Here is a 23,510-nt window from a genome sequence, read left to right as displayed (position 1 = left end):
CCTGAACCTCCTTCCCTGACTGAATTTGTATCCTAGGGTAAAGAATGCATGTTCCAGTGCACATGACCGCACACCACACTGAAGTACCAATTCCCTGATAATGCATCTCCAAATACCTGGATCCCATAATTTCCTGACAAAAATGGTTGCCCCTTTGTACTTCACATTGACCATATAAGCCCTAAAAGGTAATGTTGCCTTGTAAGATGGATCACTGATTTGCCTACAGAATCCATGCTTAAATGCCTTTTGCTTGGCTCACCTTTCCTAGTACAAAAAGCATTAAGCCTCCAAGTTGGCATCTGACTGATCCCATGCCCCGTAGATCTCTGCAGCTCCATCCAATTGCCTCCCTGCTGCCCCTGCACATGAAGCGGCGCGCCGAGGAGTGCTGAATCTGATACCACTGTAATAGCCCGTAGCCGCCGATGAGATCAAACCGGGACGTGATCACAAGGGATACAGATGATCTCGATAACTTGAGGGAGGAAGATGTTCTTCCATTTCCCCTTTGCTTATCTGGTCTCTTTTCTTAATTTCCCTCCTCTTCTGATCCTTCGCAGCTCAACTCCAAATGAAGTTGTCAGTCCAACTTGTCAGTCCAACTCCAAACAGAGGAGTTGTTATTGTCTTCCATCACGGGTGTGACACCAGTCTCTCTGATCAATTACATCCGATGAAGGATCTGTTTGCAAATTGTGTTATATCTTATCTTTTGTTATTGAAGTAAAAACTGAAATATAGAAGTTACATAAATTTGCATATTAATTTCAACTAGCAAATATACTCGTTACGGCTTACGGGAAGTCATATAAATATATTGATTAGCATATAAAAATATATATTACACACTATATTTAGATTTTATAATAATAATGTAGTATTACGTGTCAGTTGAGGATTTCAGATTTTTTTCTATTTTATTTGTCAACCACTAATTCTAAACGGTCATAACGTAAGGTCAACCGGACTCGGATTGACAGACTAAGAAATCATTTATACTGGTTTGTGCCCACAGACCACCCTGGAATTTCAGCCCAAGGCCCAGTATCTTTTAGGGCCGGCGTTGTGCTCTAACCAATCCCCTGTCTCCTAGGCCCTGGCGCTGCGCGAGGTCGAGCCATAGACGGCGGCGGCGGGCGGGCGGGCAGCCGGAAGCGAGCAGCAGTCAACACCGGCAGGTGGTATGTCCCGACCTCGCCCCCGTCTCTCTTTGTCTCCGCCTCCCTCTTTCGCGTTGTCCCTCACCCTCTCTTCACTAAACCCTAGGCGGTCGCGCAGCGCCACAGAGGGAAGTCGGGTGAGGCCGTGAGTCAGCAGATTGGCGACCGGAGAAAGGGGGATCGGGCATCGCCAAATCGGATACTCGTTTGGGCGATTACTCCCTCGTGTCGACCATTGGAACAGGATTGCACAAGGCGAGGTATGAATATGAAGAATTGATTTAGGTACTATTTCAGTTCAGTTTTAGGATTTCAATGTAGCATTGGAATTGTAAATTGAAACATTGCGTAATTCTCTTGTAGATTTGTTGAAATATAAAGAGTTGTATCTCTTTCAGAAATATGCATGTTTTATTCTTGTTTATTTTAAGATATTTGTGAGACTTTTTTTTATTGGATCGTATAGTGTTTAGACATTCGGTAAATACTATACTTGTATGTTGGCATACTACATTAGCGGTATTCAAAATTTATCTTAAGTTGGGCCACCCTAACGTGAAATCCTGAAATCCTAGCTACACGAGTGCTTGGATAGCACTGTCTTCTATGTTATTGCTACTTTGTTAATAATATACTCGGTAGTTAGCTGATTGATCTATTTTTTTTTTAGTTTTTTTGGCTAATGATCATTGAATTTTATATGATATGGTTATTAATAGGTTAAATTGATGGTAGAACTTTGTGTAGTTACATGCTGCCACCCTACATTAAAAACTGACTTGTGGAGGATATATAAGTTTTGGGAAAATTGGATCCATACCATTAAAAGATCCGAACTTTGGAAAAATACCACCAAAAGATTCATCTTTAGAGATGTAGCATTGAAAGTTCCTCCGTTGTTGATTTCTACCATTCCCGTGAACTCACCGTGAGCTCACCGTTAAAACTGTACAACACAGGAGCTTCAGGCCTCATCCGACACTTTACTCTCCCTATGACACTGGACCCCACTTGTCATCCCTAACCTCCAGCTGCTTGTGTGATAAGGGAGGCAACAGGCAAGGAGAGCTTGACGCCTCGACAGGAGCAAGCAGGGTCAGGGAGGAGCAGAGATTCTTGGCGTGGTAGTTCCGGTGCTTGGCGTGAAGTGAAGTGGAGAATGAAACATGCTGTTGGACTACTCGATGGAGAGAGTAGGAAGGAAAAAAAGCTTCCAGCTTCTTTGCATCTCGCTGGGGAAAATGGATTGAGAGGAGAGGAGAAAGGAGATTGGCCGTGCTTGCGTGAGGGGATTAAGCAGAGAGCAGAGGTTTTGCTGCTTGCCGCTTGCTCCCCACTTGCTCACCGAGAGGAGGGGGGCACCTCGTGTCCTCGTCCATGGAGGATGTGTACTTGGGGTGGGCGACGAGCTGCTGTCGGGTGAGGCCTGAAGCTCTGTGTTGTACTAGTTTTAACGGTGAGTTCACGGGAATGGTAGAAATCAATAACGGAGGAACTTTCAATGCTACATCTCTAAAGATGAATCTTTTGATGGTATTTTTCCAAAGTCCGAATCTTTTAATGGTATGGATCTAATTTTCCCATAAGATTTGCATATGAGTTTCAATATCTTTTTTTTTTATTTGGTGGCCAAGGTGTGAGAACCAAAATATAAATGTAACAAACAAAATAAACCTAAACAATTGAATGCCCTGTGACCATGTGTGCCACTCCGACCAAGAGTGTGCCCTGTATTATCCTTATAGTAAAAGCGATGAAAAACTAGGTCTGAGTGTGTGCACATACTGTATGTCTGCATTTCAGCTGGATTGAGGATGATCCTATTTTACATTTTACTGAAGATATGAAATTGCCTCATGAATTCACTACTGAACAGTACAGTTTATTCCTTGCAGGATAGTGGGGTTTCTGGGTGAATCAAGATGTCTGGAAATGATGATAAGTCCCAGGCTGCGGCGGACAAAATAAAGGCAGCCACGTTATCAGCGGCTAAGGGATTGAGCAGGGCTCAAGCTGAGCGCGCTGCGGCTGCTGCTGCCCGCAATGTCAATGCCTATGGGCAGAAGGAAGAGGGGCCAAGCCGCTGGCAGGAGAGGAAGGAAGCTAAGAGACAGATGTATCTGATGAGTACAGAGAAGGCTGCGATACTGGGTACTGTGAAGCCAAAAGCTCCAGAAGCTTCTTCTGGTGGGGCATATACCCAATGTCAGAAGTGTTTCCAGCATGGTCACTGGACCTACGAGTGCAAAAACGAGCGGGTGTATATGTCACGTCCCTCCAGAACGCAGCAGCTTAAGAATCCCAAGTTGAAGAAAAGTGTACCGCCGGTTTCTTATCAGTTCGAGAATCCTGATCTTATAAAGGAGAGGGAAGCTGAGAAGAAGTTGATGAAAGAAAAGAGGAAGAAGGAAAAATCTGAAAGAAGAAAGGGAAAGAGTAAGAGGAAGCATCGTTCACCGAGTGATTCTGATAGCAATAGAAGTGATGCTTCAGTGTTTGACTCTGGCTCTGAATCATCAGCGACTGGCTCTGAATATTCTTCCGGAAGCAGTTCAAGTTACAGCTCCTCCGACTCGGAGGACAAGAAGCGGCAACACAGGAGGAAGCAAAAGAAGCGAAGGCACCAGAGGGACAGCACATCATCAGCTTCATCTGAATCTGAATCTGCCTCAGACAGCGATTCTGATGATAGCAGAAGCAGGAGGAAGAATAAAAGGAGGAGCGGTGGTAGGCGCTGAGTTCGAAGAACTGGAGAAGGCAATGTGGATGTTGAATATCATGATATACTTTTGTTCAATTCACGACTATCTTCTTCTTCAGACCTGCATGTGCCGGGCGTTCTCCAAGAAACAAATGTTGCATTTGCTTTCCTGAATGCTAGAACTGATATATTTCCCTGTACTATGAAAGTGCCTAAAGCTCTGGGTGTTCCTATTCTATGGTATTTGTGAGAACCATTGAATCCTGTAACAATATTCGCCTATGAATTTCAAAATTTGGCGAGCTTATCATCCTGATAGTTATTTTTGTTATATCATTATTAAAATCTTGGGCTCATCCGCTTTGCTTCATTGTTTTGTAACTTGTAGGCCCTGATGTGGTGTGCTCTTATATTCCAGAGTGTTCTGTTAACTCTCATGTGTCATCATCCTGTTTGGCTCATTCTTTCGTATCTGCAGTCCTTGCTGTTTACCGCTTGTTCAGAGGAATCACATCACTGACCGGTTATCCTCGCATTCCCAGGTTGACAGACGATCAGTGTGACAGTCCAGTCATTTCCTCTGGCAACCGTGCAGTCAGCCCAGGCTGGACCCGTATGACTAGCAATGATATTGCCTTCGGAGTGGAGCAAATGATGTCTCTAGCAGCTGAATCAACAGTCGCCAGTAGTTGATCAGAAACTTCAGATGAACAGTTTAACTGTTGGGGATTGTATCTGCATCAGTCTGCACTGTTTCTGCAAGACAGCAAAAAAACAAGTACCCCTTATTATCTGACCGTGTTTTGCTCATCTTCCCTAGCAGATTTGAGACTCTGGATCGGTTTCAAGGTGACTACTGTCAGGGAGCTTGCATTGCGTTGGTTGGATCGGAGGAGAGGACATGATTGAGCATCCAAGAACCAAAAGGTAACCACACTTGGAGCTGCCTGGCAACGCAAGCATGACTTTGAGCTCATCTGATCCTGCATTGCCATCATGCCCTAGAGCTGCTCCGGCGAAGGAAACAGGGTTGCAACGCGAGCCAGCTGCTGCGTTGAAAATGCACCTTTCGCTAAGCTTGGCATGGGGACGCCCCGGCCGGCCTGGGGGCTTGCTGGCGGCGACCTCCTCGTCTTGTCGGCAGCGGCAGCGGCTGCGGCGCACATGATCGGTGGCAGGCGGCTGTCGGCGGATGGACGACGACGGGACGGGATGGTTCCGGCTGCCGGTCGCCTCCGCCAGCCGGGCTACCGGTGTAGTTTGCCTTGTTCTTTACCGCCTCCCCCTCACGTTCAGCGGCTCAGTGATCATGATGGACGGCCGGCCGGAGGAATCTACCGGTTCTGCTTGGATTTACCCTTGGCTTCATTCATCCGCCTGCGGTGCACGCTATACTCCATAGCTGCTGCTGCTGAATAGCAGGTACGTATGTGACTACGTGTACATCTCTGTCCCCTACAAATCTGAGTCATGCGTGGACTGTAGAGTACGGCTGGTGGGACACACATGTCAGAGTTGCCTAGTAAGATTTTTGAGTCTTCTACACGAGTAGCTATTGAAAATCTGACTTTAGTGTGAAAATAAATCAATCAAATGTGGAACAGAACAACACTTGCTCGCTAGATGCAGTTTTTTCAGATTACGTTTCTTCTCTGTTGCTGCACTTTTTATTTTTCACTGTAGCTGCATGAAAGTAACGAACTGTAAACTGGATAGATCCTTCTACTTAGGATTCCTCCTGGTAACTACTAATTAAAGTGTGTAGCAAACTAGCAATACAGCTCATCCCTTTTCCCTAAAAAGACAGACTCCATCTTTCTCTACAATGCCTAGCTAGGAGGACATTCTTTTGGTAGATGAGTTACAGCGCGGAGTTTTTACAGGCTTTTGGAAATCTCCTCATCTTTAGAGGGCTTTGGCATGCATGGGCATGATCGATTCTCCTTGATCCAAACCGGGCCCACGGGGGGTCTCTGAAAGCCGGCAACTCCTAATAATGATTCCTTCCCATTTAGCTTTTCCTCCTTTTTCCTGCCATACATCGATCGATCTCTCTCGCTCCTGGCTCTGCTAGCTTTATCTGTGGAGATCTGAAATCTTTGCATCAGAATCTGCTGAGACACATATGCATCAAGGGAGCTTGCTGGGACAATCATTGCTTGCAACATTCCTCCGTCACTTGGTTAATTCCCTGCATATGCATGCACTTCCTGGGTTCTTCTCTGCTGACTGTTGTGTTCCACAGAAGTATCCCATGTTTCTGTGTGTTGCGCTGCTGCATATCCTAAAAATATATTCACTTTGTGCGGATAAATCAGGGATTGTTTTCTAGCTACTGTTTATCCTGGAAATGGTGAGGCTTATTACTCTCCAACAGGACTTATACAGTTTTTGAAGCAACAACTAATTAAGATTAAGAAACCGAGATCACATATTACTACCACATATATATTTATGTGGATAGAGACCTTCCATATGTTGATGATCATACAAACAATGCAAGTGGTCATATATGTTTATGTCCTCATTTTTGTACCATATATACTTTGTTGGTTTATTCTTGTTCTCCTGTCACTCTGAGTATATATGATCTGATCAACATCCATTGGCTTTAATTTGTACCTGCATATGCATCTTAATTGACAGCACATATAACTTAATTGGTACGTCGTAGTATAACCTAACGCCTCACATGGTAACGCTACATGCATTCGTGTACTTGCATCCATGCTTCAAGGACACATACAGGCACATGAGCACATTGACATGGAGAGCCATGCAACGAGCTGACGATTGATCAAGCAGGTGTTCAGTTGGCAGTATTTTTTTTGTGGCATAAAAGGGGACCAGCGGCGCAAGATGTGGCGGCGAACGTTGTGGTCTTCAATTTCCGTGCGTGGTACCACTTGCGTAAGCAGGAAAGCCTGAAACATCTCAGAGCAGCAGTTGAAGGCTCATTATGTGATGGAACCACCTCCCTTGTACCCTGCCGATATCATACTCACTACTGACTGCAGCATCTTTACTTGCTTTCCATTTGTGCTACAAAACACATGAACTCGTTCATTAGAGAATAATGCCTTCAAAGTGCTTCTTCTCGATCTCTAGCTACCTCAATAAATTCATGCATGCACCATAGAACTTCAAATGCCCCTGGCCGGCCGGGGCCCTGAATGTATATATCACATGCCATCAATTTTGCAGAAGCTGAAACATTCATGAGCATTTCTTTTCTTTCACAATATATACTCTTTATTTTATTATTTTTTGGATAACAATTTGCTGGAGCAGGTGAGTCCATGTTTCTTTGACTGGTAGTGGACTGGTATAGCCGGCCTGTAGGTGTCCTTATTAAAGCTGAGCTTGCATAGGAGCTAGCTACCAGTAGTAGTACTGCTAGATGCTTTGATACCCCTTGCAATATTTACAAATCGACACTACTATATAGTTTACTCTTGTGTCCAACTTTTTTGACCATCCTAGCAACACACTGTCATTCCTCTAGGGTAAAAGGAAGATGGGTAGCCAATGCCAAGCCAGGCATGATTAGATTCTGCAAGGACAGTCAGGAAAGATCTATCTGTACTATATGCATTGCTTGGCTATTATCTAAACGAAAAGAAAAAGCTCATCTCTTTTAAATGGATGCAGGTTCAGATCTGCCAAGTAGTCAATACGCACAAGCAAACAACAGGTGAAATTGTTGTCGTGTATGAGCAGAGGTGTGGTGAGAAGAGAGAAGGCCGGGGAGGCACTGGTGCATGTGACACCATGTGGAGCAACAGAGTTACAGAAGAGAGTGAGTACCAGACAGCCAAGGAATAGAGCCCTTGGCCATGCTCGTGCACTTGTGAATCTCTCTCTCTCTCTCTCTCTCTCTGGGAGAGATAGAGAAGCAGTGTTACTGTGCAGGAGAGAGAGGATCGGAAGAGAGAGAAAGAGAGTATATGATGCATGCACTACTGCACCCCACAGGCCATGCGATGCTGCAGATCGGTAGCTCGGTTCAACAAGCTCAAGTTTAAATGAGAGAGAGAAAGAGGGAAATCATGAGAGAGAGGAGAGAGATGGCGAGTTTGGAAGCTTCACGGATGCGAGCCCTGGCGTGCACTCACGTGTGGCAGTGCACGAGCTTGTTGGACGCATGTCCTGTTCCATACGCGCGCGCAGTTACAGAGGAGAGGAGAGGACCCCTGTCTGTCTCGCATGCATGCTCGGGGCAGATGGGCTGCTTGATTGTTCCAGCCGGCCGGCCAGCCACCTCTGCAGAGCCCCTGTGAAATATAATGGGGCCTGCTGGATGCATGACAACAGAATGGCATCCATGGAGGAGAAATGATCTCATCATGCTACTTCGATCTCATGCTATACGTACGTGCTGGATAGTAAAAGGTGCAAATGGGTGTATCCATTTCTTCTCTTTAGCTCAAAAATTTATATTAGTTTCTCAAAATAGGCTTCCACTTTGAAAAACTAGTATATCTATTTAGTTTCCTTGATAGACATAAAATCATCTCACTACGGGACTCGGCTCATTAGTCTCTTATGCATACGGCAAAGGCTTTTGCCATGTGTAACACACAGCAAATGACACACTGTATATATATTTCATGCTAATTTTGGTGATATATATAGCTAATAAATAAGATAATAGCATGTGGAATTCATTATTTTTTTGCAATAAAAGGAATTTGTTATCCATGTGATGGAAAGTGTGATACTAGCTATATACTCATCTGGTGCACTACTTCAGGATGCACACGGTTTGACAATGAAGAGCGCTCTTCACACAAGACGAAGCCTTGCTTCGTATGTCTACTGCAGGCAAGCTCATCTGGTGCTTAATTATAATTAAGGTACTCGATCCACCGCCGCTCAATGTCTTTAGTTTGAACGAACTTTAATTTAAACACATTTTTTTGTCTAAGGGTAGCCTTGCCACATAACTTAATTTGTGGCGACAAATTGGTAGCCTAACCTAGGCTAATACATACTTTGCGAAAAAAGTAGTGTCCGTGACAAATGCATGGGTTAATTAGGAGGCTAAGAAGTTAGTTAGATAAATTAATAAAGCTTTGGTTGCTAATTAAACACTGAGTAACAAAACTGGCATGTGGTCTAAGCTTATTTATGACAATCTTATTAGGTTGTAGTGTAAACAGGCATTGACATGCAAAAACACCACATATGGAATAACTGGTCTTTCGAAGAAAAAAAACAAATGGAAGAACTGAATGAAGAAGAAGATGAGAGACAGGGAGAGAGGAGAGGAGAGATATGTGCGCTTGTGTTAGCAAGTTTGGAAAAGGAGGACTTAGAGCAGTGGTGATTTCACATCTTTACAGCTCCTTTTATGCATGTGTGTAAGGACTTTAATCAGTTTTCCCTAATGCTCTGACTTCTGACCGCTCCCCCCTCTACCCCTGCTTTCTCTCTCTTTTCTATGATAAAGAGAAGGAAAATGTTCTCTGAAAAGCTTCCTTTGTCTGGCGAGCGACCTCCCTATCTTTGGAGTAGTGTCTTTTTCGCCTTTTCCGTTTTCCTACACAAAAAAGCTCCCTTGCACATAGAGATGGTGAAAGAAGAATCAACCTTTCACGCAATGCAGCCACAGCAAAAGATTTGCATTGGCCTTCCCATCCAACAAGAAGCTCTACTTCTAGACCTCCAGTACTAATGTAGGTACGTGTACTACAGTGCTAGCACCAGTACATATATGTATATACAGGGGACAAACAGTAACATACAAACACATGCATTGCCTTTGATGAAAAAATGTGCATGTACTATCGCTGTGGACCTAGCTTAGGTAGGCTATGGCTGTACATCTCGCAGTACTGTGTGCACTACACTACTGGCCTTCAAACTCTGATGCAAATCAAGGGGCTAGCTAGCTTTAGGAGTAGGAACAGCTAGCTAGCATAAACATCTAGATCCCTCTCTCTCTCTAATGAAGTCGCCTAATTGTCTAATCATCCACATTGTATTGCAGGTATGTGAGTGGCAATCATGCTAAAGTCCAAGATTGCAGCTGTTCTCTATGTAACCTAGGGAGCCGGGAGAAGCTTTCACATACACATTTTGGTCTCTCCTCTATCTTCACATGACCTCTATGCATGCATGCCTTGCCCTATATGCCTGATCTACTCCTAGACAAACAGCTTCAACTTTTGTAAAGTGCGTGCTGCCGTCTTCCAGTGAGTATTATTTTTAAGTCTCTCTCTCTCTCTCTCTCTCTCTCTCTCTGTCTTGTTGTAATCACCTTAATTAATTATGCCCCAAACTAGCCAGTGTCAGTTCACTGCACGAATACACAAATGTTCTTTAACATACAGACAACAGTATCACATCAAAACGTACTGTTTGCGCACATATATACATATATACGTATATATACAAGTATATATATAATAAGCACTGTAGTATCTTTCTCATGCATGCAATGATATGATAAAGAATGGGTGATATTTCAGGGGAATCTCGAGATGGGAGAGACGTTGTTGTGATTTGTGCGGCACGAATACATGTCTATAGAAAACTGGTTTCTAACGGCATCTGGGCATGGCGTGTCATCAGATAATGTGGCCCGCCTGATCTAGCTAGAGAAGAAGATGACAACATTCTTTGCACGACATGATCTCTCTCTCTCTCTCTCTCTCTCTCTCTAGCCAGTTGCTTAGCAAATTAAATTAATATAAAGCAAGCATATGGAATACTAGAATATGTGATGCTTCATCTCTCTCCAGTCACCACTTCACCAGCAGCTAGCAGGCAGAGGCTGCAGTGTTCTGGCTTTTGTGGGCTTATTATTTTATGCATATTTTCTCAGTCAAAGATAGATCTAGACCTGAGCAAGGCAGAGGCAGAGTGGGCCACATGTGGGCATGGGGATAGGTCGTCATGTGATGTACTCACAATATGTCTACCACAAACATATGATTAAAGCAACCTTGTCATATGTGGAACAGAATCTTCCATAATATTCAAACTCCGCAGCCAATCCACACTGCCCACTACTGCAAACTCTGCACGGAACCAAATACTCCTAGCAAGCTAGCTACCTAGTTGTGTGCCACATACATGCGTACATGCATACCGCCTCTCAGTCCTGATCCATTTGCACCCTCGCTCCTCTAGCCAAGGAGGCCGCTTCATCTAATGAATGTAGTATCTATCTCTAAATCTTTTATTTATGATCTGTTTTCTTTGTAATCTTTGAGAGCACTACATGAATTGAATTGTTGTTTTTTTCTATACAAGCAAGTTTGGTACAAGATGTCAATGGACATGACAATTTTTCAAACTGTTTGTCTTGTCAAGGGTTATTACTTGAGAGCAAAATAGAGTAGCACGTGAATTGGCACAACACGCTAGCTAGATGTGTTTGCAGCTCAGCTGTTTGGTTAGGATGTGTGTTCCCAGTTGTGTTGAACATGCCGTGCTTCTACTAGATTGTAATGTCACCTAATCAAGCTTAATGAAAAAATCTTTTTCCTCGTAAAAAAAGCAAGCAGCAGGTACGGTAGCAAGGGGCAGTGTACAAAATGTACTGATGCTTTAGGCCACATATATTCTGTTGGCAACAAGCAGCAGTGCTTTTCTCTCACACCGAATCAGCACCAGCCAACCAGCAGTATTTTTCTCTCACAGCAAATCAGCACCAGCCACCCCAACAGAGTAGTTGTCCAGCTGGCTCATGCATTGTATTGCATTGATGCACATGCATGTTGCTTGCAGCCTGTGTACTGCAACTGATGGGTATACGTACTTGCATGCCAAAACCTAGCTAGCTGCATCTTTTTTTAGATTAAGGAATAATTCCGGCCTTAATCATTTATAGACGAATGACTACAGCCAAGCTAGCTACATCTATTACTAATAATTAGTCCTGTGACTGCTCGATTTATATGCTAGAGGTGTGATCTTGCAAGGTAAGGTTCATCATCTAAGAATATATTTGAAGTACTCACTCTCTCGATCACAAGCTAGGCAGTTAGCTGGCTCTGGGCAGCAGTGACTGCCCTGTGCAACTCATCAGCTCATGATGCTTTGTGTGCATGCTAGCTGGGACTGGGACCAAAGGCCTTGTTTTTGTTTGGTTCAATGCTGGTTGAAAAGTTGGGAAGAGAGGGAATCGGGAATGTTTGTTTGCTTGCACATTGATATGATATTAATGGAAGCAGCAGCCTTGCCTAGCTTGCCTAGCAGCAGCAGCAGCATCACACACACCCATGCACGGCTGGATGCGGGCACAGGGCGCAGATGCAGATGCAGATGCAGCAGGGGTGCCCTGGGAGGCCGGGAAGGCATCACGCAATAGAAAGCTTCATTGCATTTGCAATATTGGCTTGCATATTTGCATTGCCTCAAAAGTGGATCGCATGTGGATCCCCCAACCTTGCGCCGGCCTCTGGTGGATGTGGATCGATCGATGGATGGTCATAACTCACTCCATCCAGGCATGCATTCACTGCTCTCTCTCTCTCTCTCTCTCTCTCTCTCTCTCTCTCTCTCTCTCTCTCTCTCTCTCTCTCTCTCTCTCTCTCTCTCTCTCTCTCTCTCTCTCTGCTGGGTCGTCTCTGCTGGCTGGGCCGGGGTCAGCTGGAAGTATGTAATGTACTACTCAGTTGCTGTTCCATGGAAGTCACGGGGCTGCCTTGAAACTTGCAAGCAGGCGGCAGCAGCAGCACGAACAAAAGTATCATATCCCTCGTTCTTCACAGCCACAGTGATCATGGAGGCCACCCCGCCCAGCTAGTAGATCGAGAGAGCTAGTAGCTAGGCATGTCAGCAGTGCGCAGGTGGGGGGAAGAACAATTTGGTCACTAAATACCATGAGGATACGGGCCGTGCGGCGCAATTATCTACGCTTCGTTCCCCTTCTTCTCTGAGGTCGGGAAGGGGATTCCCCTTCCTCCTCCGGTCCAGCACGCAGCCATGGCAGCAGCCGCGTGCGGCGTGCTCTGATCACCAGCCACTTGCATGCTACCTGCTGCAGCGGCGTCTTTTCTCTTTTCCGTCCTCCTCCTCCCTTTTCCCCTTCTTTATTTGCATTGCAGTGAAACGAGCCAGCTCGCTCGCTGCTGCCAAGTGTTCTCCTGTATGTTCCATCACGTCAAATCGCCGATGGATCGGCGACGACGGCAGCGGAGGAGGACATTCACGGAGACGACTCGCTTTTGGAGGCATGTGTTGAACGCCTCCTGTTCACGCACCTCGCTATGAAAGGCCGGCGCCCGGCCGGACGACGCTACAGCGACATGGTAGTACTGTTGACGATGCTCCTACTAGATTCTAGTAGCACGGCAGCGTTTAGGATCTAGAGGTAAGCTTTTTCCCCCGCTAATAATTAGCAAAGTGCCGAGATAATAAAGATTTACTACTAGCTCTACATTCTTTAAAAAAAAACTCTACATCCAGTGGTTCATATATATATTTGCATAACTTCCAATCGAATATATGTGATTGTTCTACTCAAGAAAAAAATAATGATCACCTCAAATAAAAAAAAGTACGCTCAAGAAAGAACTATTTACTTGCAATTTATTTAATTTTGTGCTTTAAGTTTCTAACCTATTTTATTTGCAGGAAAATTCAATACAAGATCAAATGCATATATTAATAAAGAGGAAAAGATGATTAATATTGAATCGTGGTCGTCTTTGAATTTTCATGGTTTCACCTGAATCAGTAATTCAGTATAGAATAGAGATATAAGTACATATTGCCATAAAACTACACATTTTAGGACCCACATGTCATGCACCGTACTAGGTGTCTGTTAGCATGCATATAGGCATGACATTCTAATTCATGGGTTAAATTCTACCCGAGTTTAGTGTTTTGGAAAATTATACCACAGAAGAAAGAATATGAGTCTACTAAACTCTTTGGTTCACTTTTGTTTTCTACCCTCAACTATGTCATACTCCCTCCATATAGGATTTAGATGTCGTTTTAGACAAGGTTTAAGTCAAATATTGAGAATATAAATCATGAATAACTTTTAAGTTATTGAGTTTGAAAAAGTGAAAATTATATGAATAGATTTATCTTAAGAAACACTTTCATAAAAATATACATATATCACTTTTCAACAAATATTTTTATAAAAATAAGCAGTTAAAGTTATACTTTGAAGACTGTGTCGCTGTCCTAAACATCATCTATTTCCTATATGGAGGGAGTATGTGTTTTTATTTATTTTTTAACCTATCTAGCTCAAATTAAGTTGGAGTAGTTTTGGGTGATATGATGTACAGATGCAAATGTATCTAATCTCTAAAATAATATTTGAATTCTAACAATTTGTAACTAGCTTGAAATCTCTAAACATTTCTTACTTATACTGAGTAAAGTTAAGTAGAACATGATAGCGTTTATCACCAAACTAGACCATTGTTTGGATCCCCTCTGTCTCTCGTGCAGTTCATCATCATGTAGATTAACCTATAAATAAACAACACACAATAATTTTTGTATCTATATTTTTTAGAATATATCACGAGAGTTATAGTTTATATTTCAAAATACAAGATATCCACAAATAAAATCAAAATGCTTTTGCCTTGGCCACATCAGCACAACGGCACCATTTCGTCTAAAACTAGCTACTCTATAGATTCAAACTAAAATTTAGAAATGAACTGTTTAAATATTGAGGGTTGAAACATGAACCGTTTGATAGTTAAGTTGAAAAGTAAATAAATGGAGCTAAAGCTGAAGGTTGCATGTACACCCCCCCCCCAAAAAAAAAAGGAAAAAGAAGAAGAAGAAGAAGGAGAAGAAGGAGGAGGAGAAGAAGAAGTTTGTATGTTATAAATGAGCCTCATGATATCTCTCTCCTCCAAAGGATCCAATGGCGATCGAGAAGGTGGCAAGGTACGGTGCACAAGTACGCCCTATGTTTATGCACAATTTGTAATAGTATAAGCGCGTAATGTACATCACTAGATCTCTTCGAAGCAACACGTATGCCAAAAGAACGACCAAGCAAGCAGCTAGCAATGGAAGAGCTGGCTCTGATGAGCTTCATTCTCTCTCCTCGCATACCATACCAATGCATCTTCTTCCGTTCTTCTCTCCCACAGCTAGCTAGCAAGGCTATCACACTGGAGCAGACAGAGCACCCACACCACCCTGCACTGCTCCTGCACAGATATCCATGCATATGCATATATAATGATGAGTGAGAGAGAGAGAGGGCTAGGGCAGGGCAGGGGTCCAGGCAGAGAGACAGTGGCCTGGCCTGACCCACACGAGAGAGAATATTTCAAGGAAGGGAGGAGCTCGTGGGTTGTGTGTGCGGGCGCATGTGTTTATGTGTGCGAGTGCGAGACAGTGAGACTGGAGATAGAGCTAAAGAGCGGCAGCCTTAGCTTTCTCTCTCCTCTCTCCCTCTCTCTCTCTCTCTCTCTCTCCTCCTCTCCTGCAGCTAAGCCTGAGGCCAGCCGGCTCCATCTCCATGGCCCATGGGTAGCTACTAGCATATATTGCAGCTCGGCCCTGCGCTCTCGCTCTCATCATCTTCTTCTCGTCTTCGATCGATTTCTCCCTGCCGAGCTGCACATACACGGCTGCAAGAAATTGAGAAATTGAGAGAGAGAGAGAGAGAGAGAGAGAGAGGGCGGCTGAGAATCATCGTATCGATCAGATCGATAGCTAGCTGCCGCGCGCGGCCATGGCTTTCCTGGTGGAGCGGTGCGGCGAGATGGTGGTGTCCATGGAGAGCTCGGCGCACGCCAAGCCGGTGCCGGCGCCGTTCCTGACCAAGACGTACCAGCTGGTGGACGACCCCTGCACCGACCACATCGTGTCCTGGGGCGAGGACGACACCACCTTCGTGGTGTGGCGCCCGCCCGAGTTCGCCCGCGACCTCCTCCCAAACTACTTCAAGCACAACAACTTCTCCAGCTTCGTCAGGCAGCTCAACACCTATGTAAGCTTGCTTGCTTGCTGCATCTCTTCTTGATTCTGTCCTGTCGTCTAGATACTATTCTCTGTGTGTTATTTGGCTTTGTTTCAATTTCTTGATATATGTATGTGTGTCGTTGTTCCATCTTGACACAATCAATGCAAGATAATGGACGGAGACCTTCGTTTCATTTTGTTCTCTGGGTTTTTGTTAGTTTGGTCAATGCATTTGCCGCGGCACCTATTGATTATTATTGCTTGTGTGTGTTTCATAGAAAGTGACAAGCTAGCAAGCAAAAGCTTTTGGTACTCTTTTTCACTGGATTTGGTTGCGCTATGTGAAGCTATACTGCTGCACTCTGCGTCAGGATGGGAAGGCATTGGTGTGACCTGCCAACTAGCCCGTCGATTTCTTGCTCCCCCAGCATGTGACAAGAGGAGAGCGAGCATGCATGTATTTGTGGCTTGCATTATTTCTCTCCCCACTTCTCTTGGGATTTCTGGTTGACTTTTGCTGAAAGGGACTTTCCTTTGCTTCGATTATTCAAAGGAATTATAAAGCTTTATCCTTTATTTAGACCCTCAGATTAAATCAAAATAAAATATTTATTTGTTTGATTATAGCTACAATGATACTGTTTGGGTATGTACTACTTACTGCCTGCTGGTTCTTTTTGTATACTTCTTGATCTGTTCTCCACTTGATGCCTCTAGTCTCAGCAACCACTCACGACCTCATGGGAATAATCTTCTCCCCCATTTTCTTTGAGCTAGTAGCAAATCCCAAATCACAAAATGTGCATGCATATAAAACACTAGGGTTTTGTGAATTATGAACATGCAAAGAATGTATACATGGGATATTTTGTACCAGTTGTAGTCTCACACCCAATCATTGGGAAAAGATTGACACAAATGAAATACAGAGAGGAAGAAGATATACCCTATGGTATTCTGTGCCAACTAGTATATACCATGCATCAATTACCACACCACATGACGTGACTAGCAGTTGACCGCACAGTAGCACACACATGCACACAGCAGCTTTGAGCATTCATCGTCTACCACACACCTCTCTTGCTTGCTACATGTGTACGTTCATCTGCCATGCATGGTAGCTGCAATTGCAATGTGCTGTTGTGCAACAGTGTCTTCATTTCTCGAGATAATTATTGATTCCTCATTTTAATTTGTACCAACACAACCTCATTATTGCAAGAAAGCATGCTGATTTTTTTTTTGCTGCTGTACGTGTGTGTTGCAGGGATTCAGGAAGATCGTGGCAGATCGGTGGGAGTTCGCCAACGAGTTCTTCAGGAAGGGAGCCAAGCACCTCCTCGCCGAGATCCACCGGAGGAAGTCGGCGCAGCCGCTGCCGACGCCACTGCCACCGCACCAACCCTACCACCACCACCACCACCACATCAACCCCTTCTCCCCGCCGCCCCCGCCTCCGACGCAGCCGGTGTACCACTTCCAAGAGGAGCCCGCCGCAGCGCACGGTGTCCACGGCGGCGGCAACAACAGTGACGGCAGCGGCGGCGGGGACTTCTTGGCGGCGCTGTCGGAGGACAACCGCCAGCTGCGGCGGCGCAACTCGCTGCTGCTGTCGGAGCTGGCGCACATGAAGAAGCTCTACAACGACATCATCTACTTCCTGCAGAACCACGTGGCGCCGGTGACGAGCCCCTCGTCGGCGGCGCACGCGTCCCAGCTGCCCAGCGCCGGCGGCGCGGCGTCCTCCTGCAGGCTGATGGAGCTGGACCCGGGCTCCCCCTCCCCGCCGCCACGGCCGGAGGCGGCGGACGCCGATGACGGCGGCGGCACGGTGAAGCTGTTCGGCGTGGCGCTGCAGGGCAAGAAGAAGAAGCGGGCGCACAGGGAGGACGGCAACGAGGACCATGAGCAGGGAAGCAGCGAGGTCTAGCCGCCGGCCGGCCGGCCGGCTTGCTCTCGTGTACATATAGAGATCAGATCAGAGAGGAGTAGTTGCATCGCTAGCTCGCTAGCTAGGCTTTGGTAATTTCGTTTGAGTGCGTACTGAGATTAATTTGCAAGGGATGCAAGCTAAGTGTTGAATAGTCTGATGAGTAAAACTAACAAGCTAGGATGCATGCTTGGCGTGCATGGATGAATCGAAGTCAAGTAGTTGCAGCGGCTTGCACCACCTGCTCGTGCATGTTCTTTCTGTCCGTGCGTGGAGGAATATGGGATTGACTGCTTTGCTGATGCTCGATCTCTTGCTCATGTTGTCATGCATGAAAGGACTAGTTAGGCTACTTCAGTTCCTAAATGCATGCATGCTATAAGCGGTCCAAATAAAGATTTCAATTCTTATTGGTTTTTTCTAGAAGAAATAATCAATTACTGAAATAACTTTTTTATATTGCTGTCGACAGGAATTTTTTATATTGCTGAAATAACTTTTGTCCATCACTGACCAGAAACAAAGAACGAGGGTAAACAAACATCATATCAAAAAAATATTAATCCAAGATGCTCAAAATTCTATCTTCCAGGAATGACGAAGTCCAATTGATCATAACACAAGTACAGTACAGTAGCAGCAAGCCAGCAAGCAACATGGTAATGTGTCTCAACGGTTGACAGCTAGCTAGCTCCAGCAGCAGTAACATGCTATACATACACAACCAGCAAGTTTGAAAGAAAATGAAGAAACAAACCAATCTAGCACTATAACTGAAAAAAAAACAGTGTGTACAAGAGCAGTCATATCTCTGAAGTTAATTTCGAGCTGACTTCAGATAAGATATGCCTAGATTGTTACCCTTTTGTCATGGTATAGTATATAATGCATCCATCTCAAGCCATTATGTCATCTCACAAATGGTAAGTATTCAGTCATCTTTGTGAAACCTTTAAGATCAGTAACACTGTTGCAATTAAGATGTATCTACGAACACTGTCAGTCATCTGTATAAACTGGTTTTTGCCAGTCTTTCGTATTCTTCTTAGGATCATCACAGAGAGCAAGATCCTTGTCAAACTCTTTCATTGTCTTCACAAACGTTCTGGCACCTTGCATTATCAACCTTTCCACCATGAACAGCTGGTAATTATTCTCAATTATCGGATCCAATATATTGCTGAAGTTAGATGAATATGCTAGCTTGTACCTGTATGCACAACATGTCACCATAAGAGAGAAACAATGTAATTGTCGCAGGAGAACACATGCAAATGCTGTCTTGCTCACAGGTCACAGCTATGCAAATATTACTTTTAATCAACAGTCCATGGTGATAGTTCCACGCCAAAGATGAAACCATCCATTACACGTGACAAATTTAAACATTTCAAATATAGTACATAGGTAATTACTCAGTAATGCAGTTCCTGAAAAACAGGAATCAAGAAGCCTTGGTCAAGCAGGAATACGTCTGAAAACCAGGCTCAAACCCTGAACTTGACCATCGTAGTGACGTCTCAACAATTCTTTAATGTATGAGATGCATGTGCAAGGACTAGGTATAACGTAATAATCTTACCTGTCTGATAGAGGTGAAAAGAAGCCTGGGGTCCTTTCATTCGAGGCAATGAAAAGAGTGCGGCCTGGTTGAATCCATTTTGCAACTCTTTTCTTGATAAATTCAGGGCGAGTATCTCTGTCAAGATGAGGATGAAGACTTCGCTCAACACCAAATCTATCTTTCCTATTCTTCAGTAGGTCACCGCGTCTCACATGAATAGCATCATAGTCACCAAGTTTCTCTTTCATCTGAAGAAAGTACAAAAATTTAGAGGTAGAGAATAGGATGCTGTATTGAATAAGTCAGTATTACAAAAAGTATATTGAATACATGGGAGATTAAGTTCTCCCTGTAAAGCCATGGACAGACCACCGAAGGAAGGTAGCAAGTTTCTTCTACAAAATTCATTTCAGAAGAGCAATACACAACCCTGTTTTTCAAACAAAAAAGTTGTACGGCATAAAAATAGGATTCAAAATGTCTATATGCATAGCAAGCAGATGTTATACCATGCCACACCCTATTTCGAGAATAAATGTGGCAATCATGACATGTCATGATAGCTTCGTATGAGGTGCTGTTTGGTTTGAGGAGCTTTTCTTAAGCCCTTGTCATATTAAAAGGAATCTTACCATTTAGAAGTATCAAATAAAATTTGTTTACAAAACATTTTTGACAGATGAGTGCTAATTTGCGAGATGAATCTAATGAGCCTAATTAATCCATGATTTGCTACAGTGATGCTGCAGTAACCATCCGCTAATTATGGATTAATATACCTCATTAGATTCGTCTCGCAGTTTAGTGCCAGGGTTCTGCAGTTAGTTTTGTAATCAAACTTCTTTTAATACTAATAAATATTAAAATTCTTTTTGATATGACAGTCTAAAGTTTAGCCCCTGGAACCAAACAAAATATACTGGATGAAGTAACCATTCGCTGCTTGCTAGCAAGTTTAAACAGGCAGACTGGCAGAGGCCAGCTGCTGCCTCTGCCACATAACATGGTACATTCAAATGATATATAACTATACTACAGCAGTGTACAGGACAGAAAGCTGTGTGTTCATAACAGGACGTGGAAACATCAGTGCTTCGAACTGGGAATCTGACAAAAAGCTACTCTGGTAACTGGGTACATTGAATTACTGATGGTATTGTTTTCTCAATCAGGCATCAGTCATGAAGAGATGAATTTCCACATGATGGGTTAACAGAACAACATGATTCAACAAATTAGCACATAACAAAAGTAAGGAATAAGATTTTGAACTCAGAAAGACAGTGGGAAAAAGTTTATTTTCCTGGTGGGTTGGTTGAAATATTTGTTAAACTACACAGAAGTCAATCTCATAATGACATTACCTTGTTCGCTGCATCCCTCAGTTTCTTTGATGCCATTGTCGGCAGGAAAGTGTATGGTAACATCACAGAGCTACGCTTGGTCCGGTCCTTGCACTCCATAAACCTGAACTGCAATGATGATTAAAGTCTACTACCTGAAGTTTATGCATTACATGATCGACATGATTAACTGTTACTATGACCTTAAGCTAATTCCCGGATGCAGGTAACATGTATCGACTCACAAGGAACTAGTATAATTATTCCTTACCAAGCAAGAGGGCTTGCTGTGCGATTTATGAGGAGAGCACTTGAGTAATTTGGATTTTCTTTGAGTTCAACTCTGCTAACTCCCTGCACATCCACCACACCAGCCTCTCCTAGCTTTGTACTTCTCGATATTATCTCGTACCACGATCTTGGATTATCCAAAATAGCAGGTACAGTTCTTGACATGAGGTCTAAATCATATAAAGAATCCATGGCACAAGAACCCGTTTCCCATCTGTGAAGACATTGATTTCAAGTACTAGGATCACTTTCAACTGTAGAGCAGAACTGTAGATGCAGTTCAGGTGCTTAAGAAGCAAAACCTTTGCTTTGAAGTTGCGTTGCTTGAGTGAAGGATCCCCTTTGTATTATGCACTGAACTAAGGCACATCTTTGAAGGCATGACGAGTATCCTGCAGAAGACAGCCATTGCACGTTAGCACAAACCCACATTGCACATAATTTGGCCATACAAAAGCTAACATTCAACAAAGCCCCCTCCCTGTTCTATTGCAATCTGCTTTGTATCTTCTAAGTGGCCTAAAATTTGGATGCAATTTGGAATCCAATCGATAAGGCGATAGTCAACAATCATGACCCCATTTCTGGACGACAAGAGCCGCCTTGCGACCTCAATGCGGGAGAAGAGCAGAAGGGAACGAAGCCAAATTACCGGTCGAGGAAGAGCGCCTCCTCGAGGGCGCAGCGGAGGCTGGACTCCTGGTGCCCGAGCCCCGCGCAGGAGCCGCAATGCTTGCCGGGGCAGTCGATGCGGGTGCCCCAGTAGAGGTACTTCCGGTTGCCTTCCCGCTTGTCGACGTCCCGGGGCGTGAACCCCAGGAAGGCCAGCGTGTCCGTGAAGGACAACGTGTTAGTGAGGGACAGGAGGCACAGGACGGAGACCGCCGCCGCGAACGTCATCGCCGCCAGGAGGGCCCTCTTAAGCGGCAGCGGCAGCGGCCCCTGCCTGCGGCCGCCGGTAATCCGGGGATGGATCGCCATGGGATGTGAGGAAACCGCTCTCTATTTTTGTGGGAGAAAAACGAGGAAGAAGATGAGGAAGGAGGTGTCTAATGTCTAATGGGCCGGCTGTATGGGTTCCGATGCGGCCCAGTAGGTAAAAGTTTTTTGGGGCTAACTTTTGGCCCATACTCTCCCCATCATTCGTAAAAAGAGTCACCATGCGTGCATCCAAATTTCACACACTTTACCGTGTCAAAAAAAAATCACATCTATAACTCTTATAAAGATGATCCCCACTGCACATCATTAATTGCTATTTCTTTAACATGTGGTGTAGCCACATCACCTAAATAATTTTTGACCAACCGATCTGTGATCCAATGGCCCAATAACTCTCAGCACATCTCTGTTCTGCCGTCCGTCCACCTGCCAGGACAGCCGCCCGTGGACCTCCTAGCCATAAACAAAGCGATCTGTGATCCAACGGCCCAATAACTCTCAGCACATCTCTGTTCTTCCGTCCGTCCACCTACGAGGACAGCCGCCCGTGGACCTCCTAGCCATAAACAAAGGCTCGCTAGTGTTGATTAAAAAAAAGAAGGCTCACTGGTGGGCTGGCCACCGGCGTTTGCCGGACCACACGTGCAAGGCATGTTCGGCGTACAGGCTCGCTGGCCACGCTCCTCCCCCTGTTCGCCTCGCGAGTTTGCCTCAGCATCACAAAGTCCCGCCGCCCAAGCACGCTTGCCGGCGCAGAGGGCGCTGAATTGCCGCACCTCGGCCACGCGCCACTGCGCCCGCCGCTCCGCCTCCAGCCAACGCCCGCCGCTCCCATCCCACTACACCTAGCCTGCTGGCGCAGCGCCTCCCGTAGTCCCGCTGCTCGGAGAGCCTACTCAACCGCCGCATCTTGGCACTCATTGTACGCCTCCTCGATTGCCTCGGCCAATGAATGCTACCGTTCTTGCTATGGTGGAGCTGTTCTTGGCATCCATTTGCAGCATTCACATAAACTCCACCCCCATTAGCCATTCTATTATTCCATCCCTAAGCCTATATCCCGAAGGACCAAAGGTTGGTCTTTTTTTTTTGTCTTTTCCTTATCTCAATTAGTGGTCACTTCATTGTTGCTTTGGCTTAGATCTCCCCACTGCTGGTGCACCAAATTCATGGAGTCCGTGTAGAGGGAGGGGACAGCTTCCTGATCAAAGAAAAAGTGAGTAAACTTGCCCATGGTTTGAGATATCCGATAGTTGGGTTTCATTCATTCAGTTTCCGACACATCTTTGTTTATTTATAAGGATGGCAATCAGCTGGCGTATCTTCTTTTATATGTGGATGACATTGTACTCACAACCTCTTTTGATGCTCTGCTTCGTTCCATCATTGGTCGACTTCATACTGAGTTTGCTATGGCTGATCTTGGTGCTCTTCATCACTTTTTAGGGATTTCTGTCACTCATTCTTCAGATGGGCTGTTTTTATCTCAGCGACAGTATGCTTCAGATCTGCTACAGCGCGCCGATATGAGCGAGTGTCACTCTACCTTGACGCCTATCGATAGCAATTCTAGGCTGTCCGCTACAGATGGTCCTCCGGTTGCAGATCCTTCCGAGTATAGGAGTATTGTTGGTGCACTACAATATCTCACTCTCACTCGTCC

General features: G+C 44.8%; 3 protein-coding genes across 10 annotated transcripts; 2 read left to right on the top strand and 1 right to left on the bottom strand.

Annotated features, from left to right (window-relative positions):
* The first annotated feature begins 1,025 nt into the window (after positions 1-1,025).
* On the top strand, positions 1,026-4,220 carry LOC120694650 (zinc finger CCHC domain-containing protein 10-like). Of its 8 annotated transcripts, none has more exons than XM_039977839.1 (4): positions 1,026-1,184; positions 1,270-1,423; positions 2,211-2,619; positions 3,059-4,220. In XM_039977839.1, the coding sequence occupies exon 4, from the start codon at positions 3,086-3,088 to the stop codon at positions 3,899-3,901; it is 816 nt and encodes a 271-aa protein (XP_039833773.1). In that variant the 5' UTR covers positions 1,026-1,184; positions 1,270-1,423; positions 2,211-2,619; positions 3,059-3,085; the 3' UTR covers positions 3,902-4,220. The 8 variants fall into 8 exon arrangements, with proteins under 8 accessions (XP_039833773.1, XP_039833772.1, XP_039833771.1 ...); XM_039977838.1 differs by having other exon boundaries at positions 2,123-2,582; XM_039977837.1 differs by having other exon boundaries at positions 2,123-2,619.
* A 10,875-nt stretch (positions 4,221-15,095) lies between these two features.
* On the top strand, positions 15,096-18,009 carry LOC120694649 (heat stress transcription factor B-4b-like). The gene is made up of 2 exons (XM_039977833.1): positions 15,096-15,802; positions 17,045-18,009. The coding sequence occupies exons 1-2, from the start codon at positions 15,545-15,547 to the stop codon at positions 17,705-17,707; spliced, it is 921 nt and encodes a 306-aa protein (XP_039833767.1). The 5' UTR covers positions 15,096-15,544; the 3' UTR covers positions 17,708-18,009.
* Positions 18,010-18,275: 266 nt separating this feature from the next.
* LOC120694648 lies at positions 18,276-21,886 on the bottom strand. Its single transcript, XM_039977832.1, has 6 exons — positions 21,558-21,886; positions 21,208-21,297; positions 20,886-21,119; positions 20,636-20,738; positions 19,290-19,519; positions 18,276-18,917 (listed from the first exon to the last, which is right to left on the bottom strand). Exons 1-6 carry the CDS (start codon positions 21,884-21,886, stop codon positions 18,707-18,709), a joined length of 1,197 nt encoding a protein of 398 aa, XP_039833766.1. The 3' UTR covers positions 18,276-18,706.
* Positions 21,887-23,510: the final 1,624 nt, after the last annotated feature.

This window comes from Panicum virgatum, chromosome 2K (assembly GCF_016808335.1).
Source record: "Panicum virgatum strain AP13 chromosome 2K, P.virgatum_v5, whole genome shotgun sequence".
Lineage (NCBI taxonomy): Eukaryota > Viridiplantae > Streptophyta > Magnoliopsida > Poales > Poaceae > Panicum > Panicum virgatum.
The sequence above is the reverse complement of the archived record's forward strand: the minus strand, read 5'-3'. Positions and strand labels throughout refer to the sequence as shown.

Coding starts and splice junctions, on each gene's coding strand:
- LOC120694650 (XM_039977834.1), top strand. CDS start 3,086: ATGTCTGGAAATGATGATAAGTCCCAGGCTGCGGCGGACAAAATAAAG.
- LOC120694649 (XM_039977833.1), top strand. CDS start 15,545: ATGGCTTTCCTGGTGGAGCGGTGCGGCGAGATGGTGGTGTCCATGGAG. Junction 15,803..17,044: donor TCAGGCAGCTCAACACCTAT/GTAAGCTTGCTT, acceptor TGTGTGTTGCAG/GGATTCAGGAAGATCGTGGC.
- LOC120694648 (XM_039977832.1), bottom strand. CDS start 21,886: ATGGCGATCCATCCCCGGATTACCGGCGGCCGCAGGCAGGGGCCGCTG. Junction 21,298..21,557: donor GAGGCGCTCTTCCTCGACCG/GTAATTTGGCTT, acceptor TGTCTTCTGCAG/GATACTCGTCATGCCTTCAA. Junction 18,918..19,289: donor TTTTCACCTCTATCAGACAG/GTAAGATTATTA, acceptor TTGTGCATACAG/GTACAAGCTAGCATATTCAT.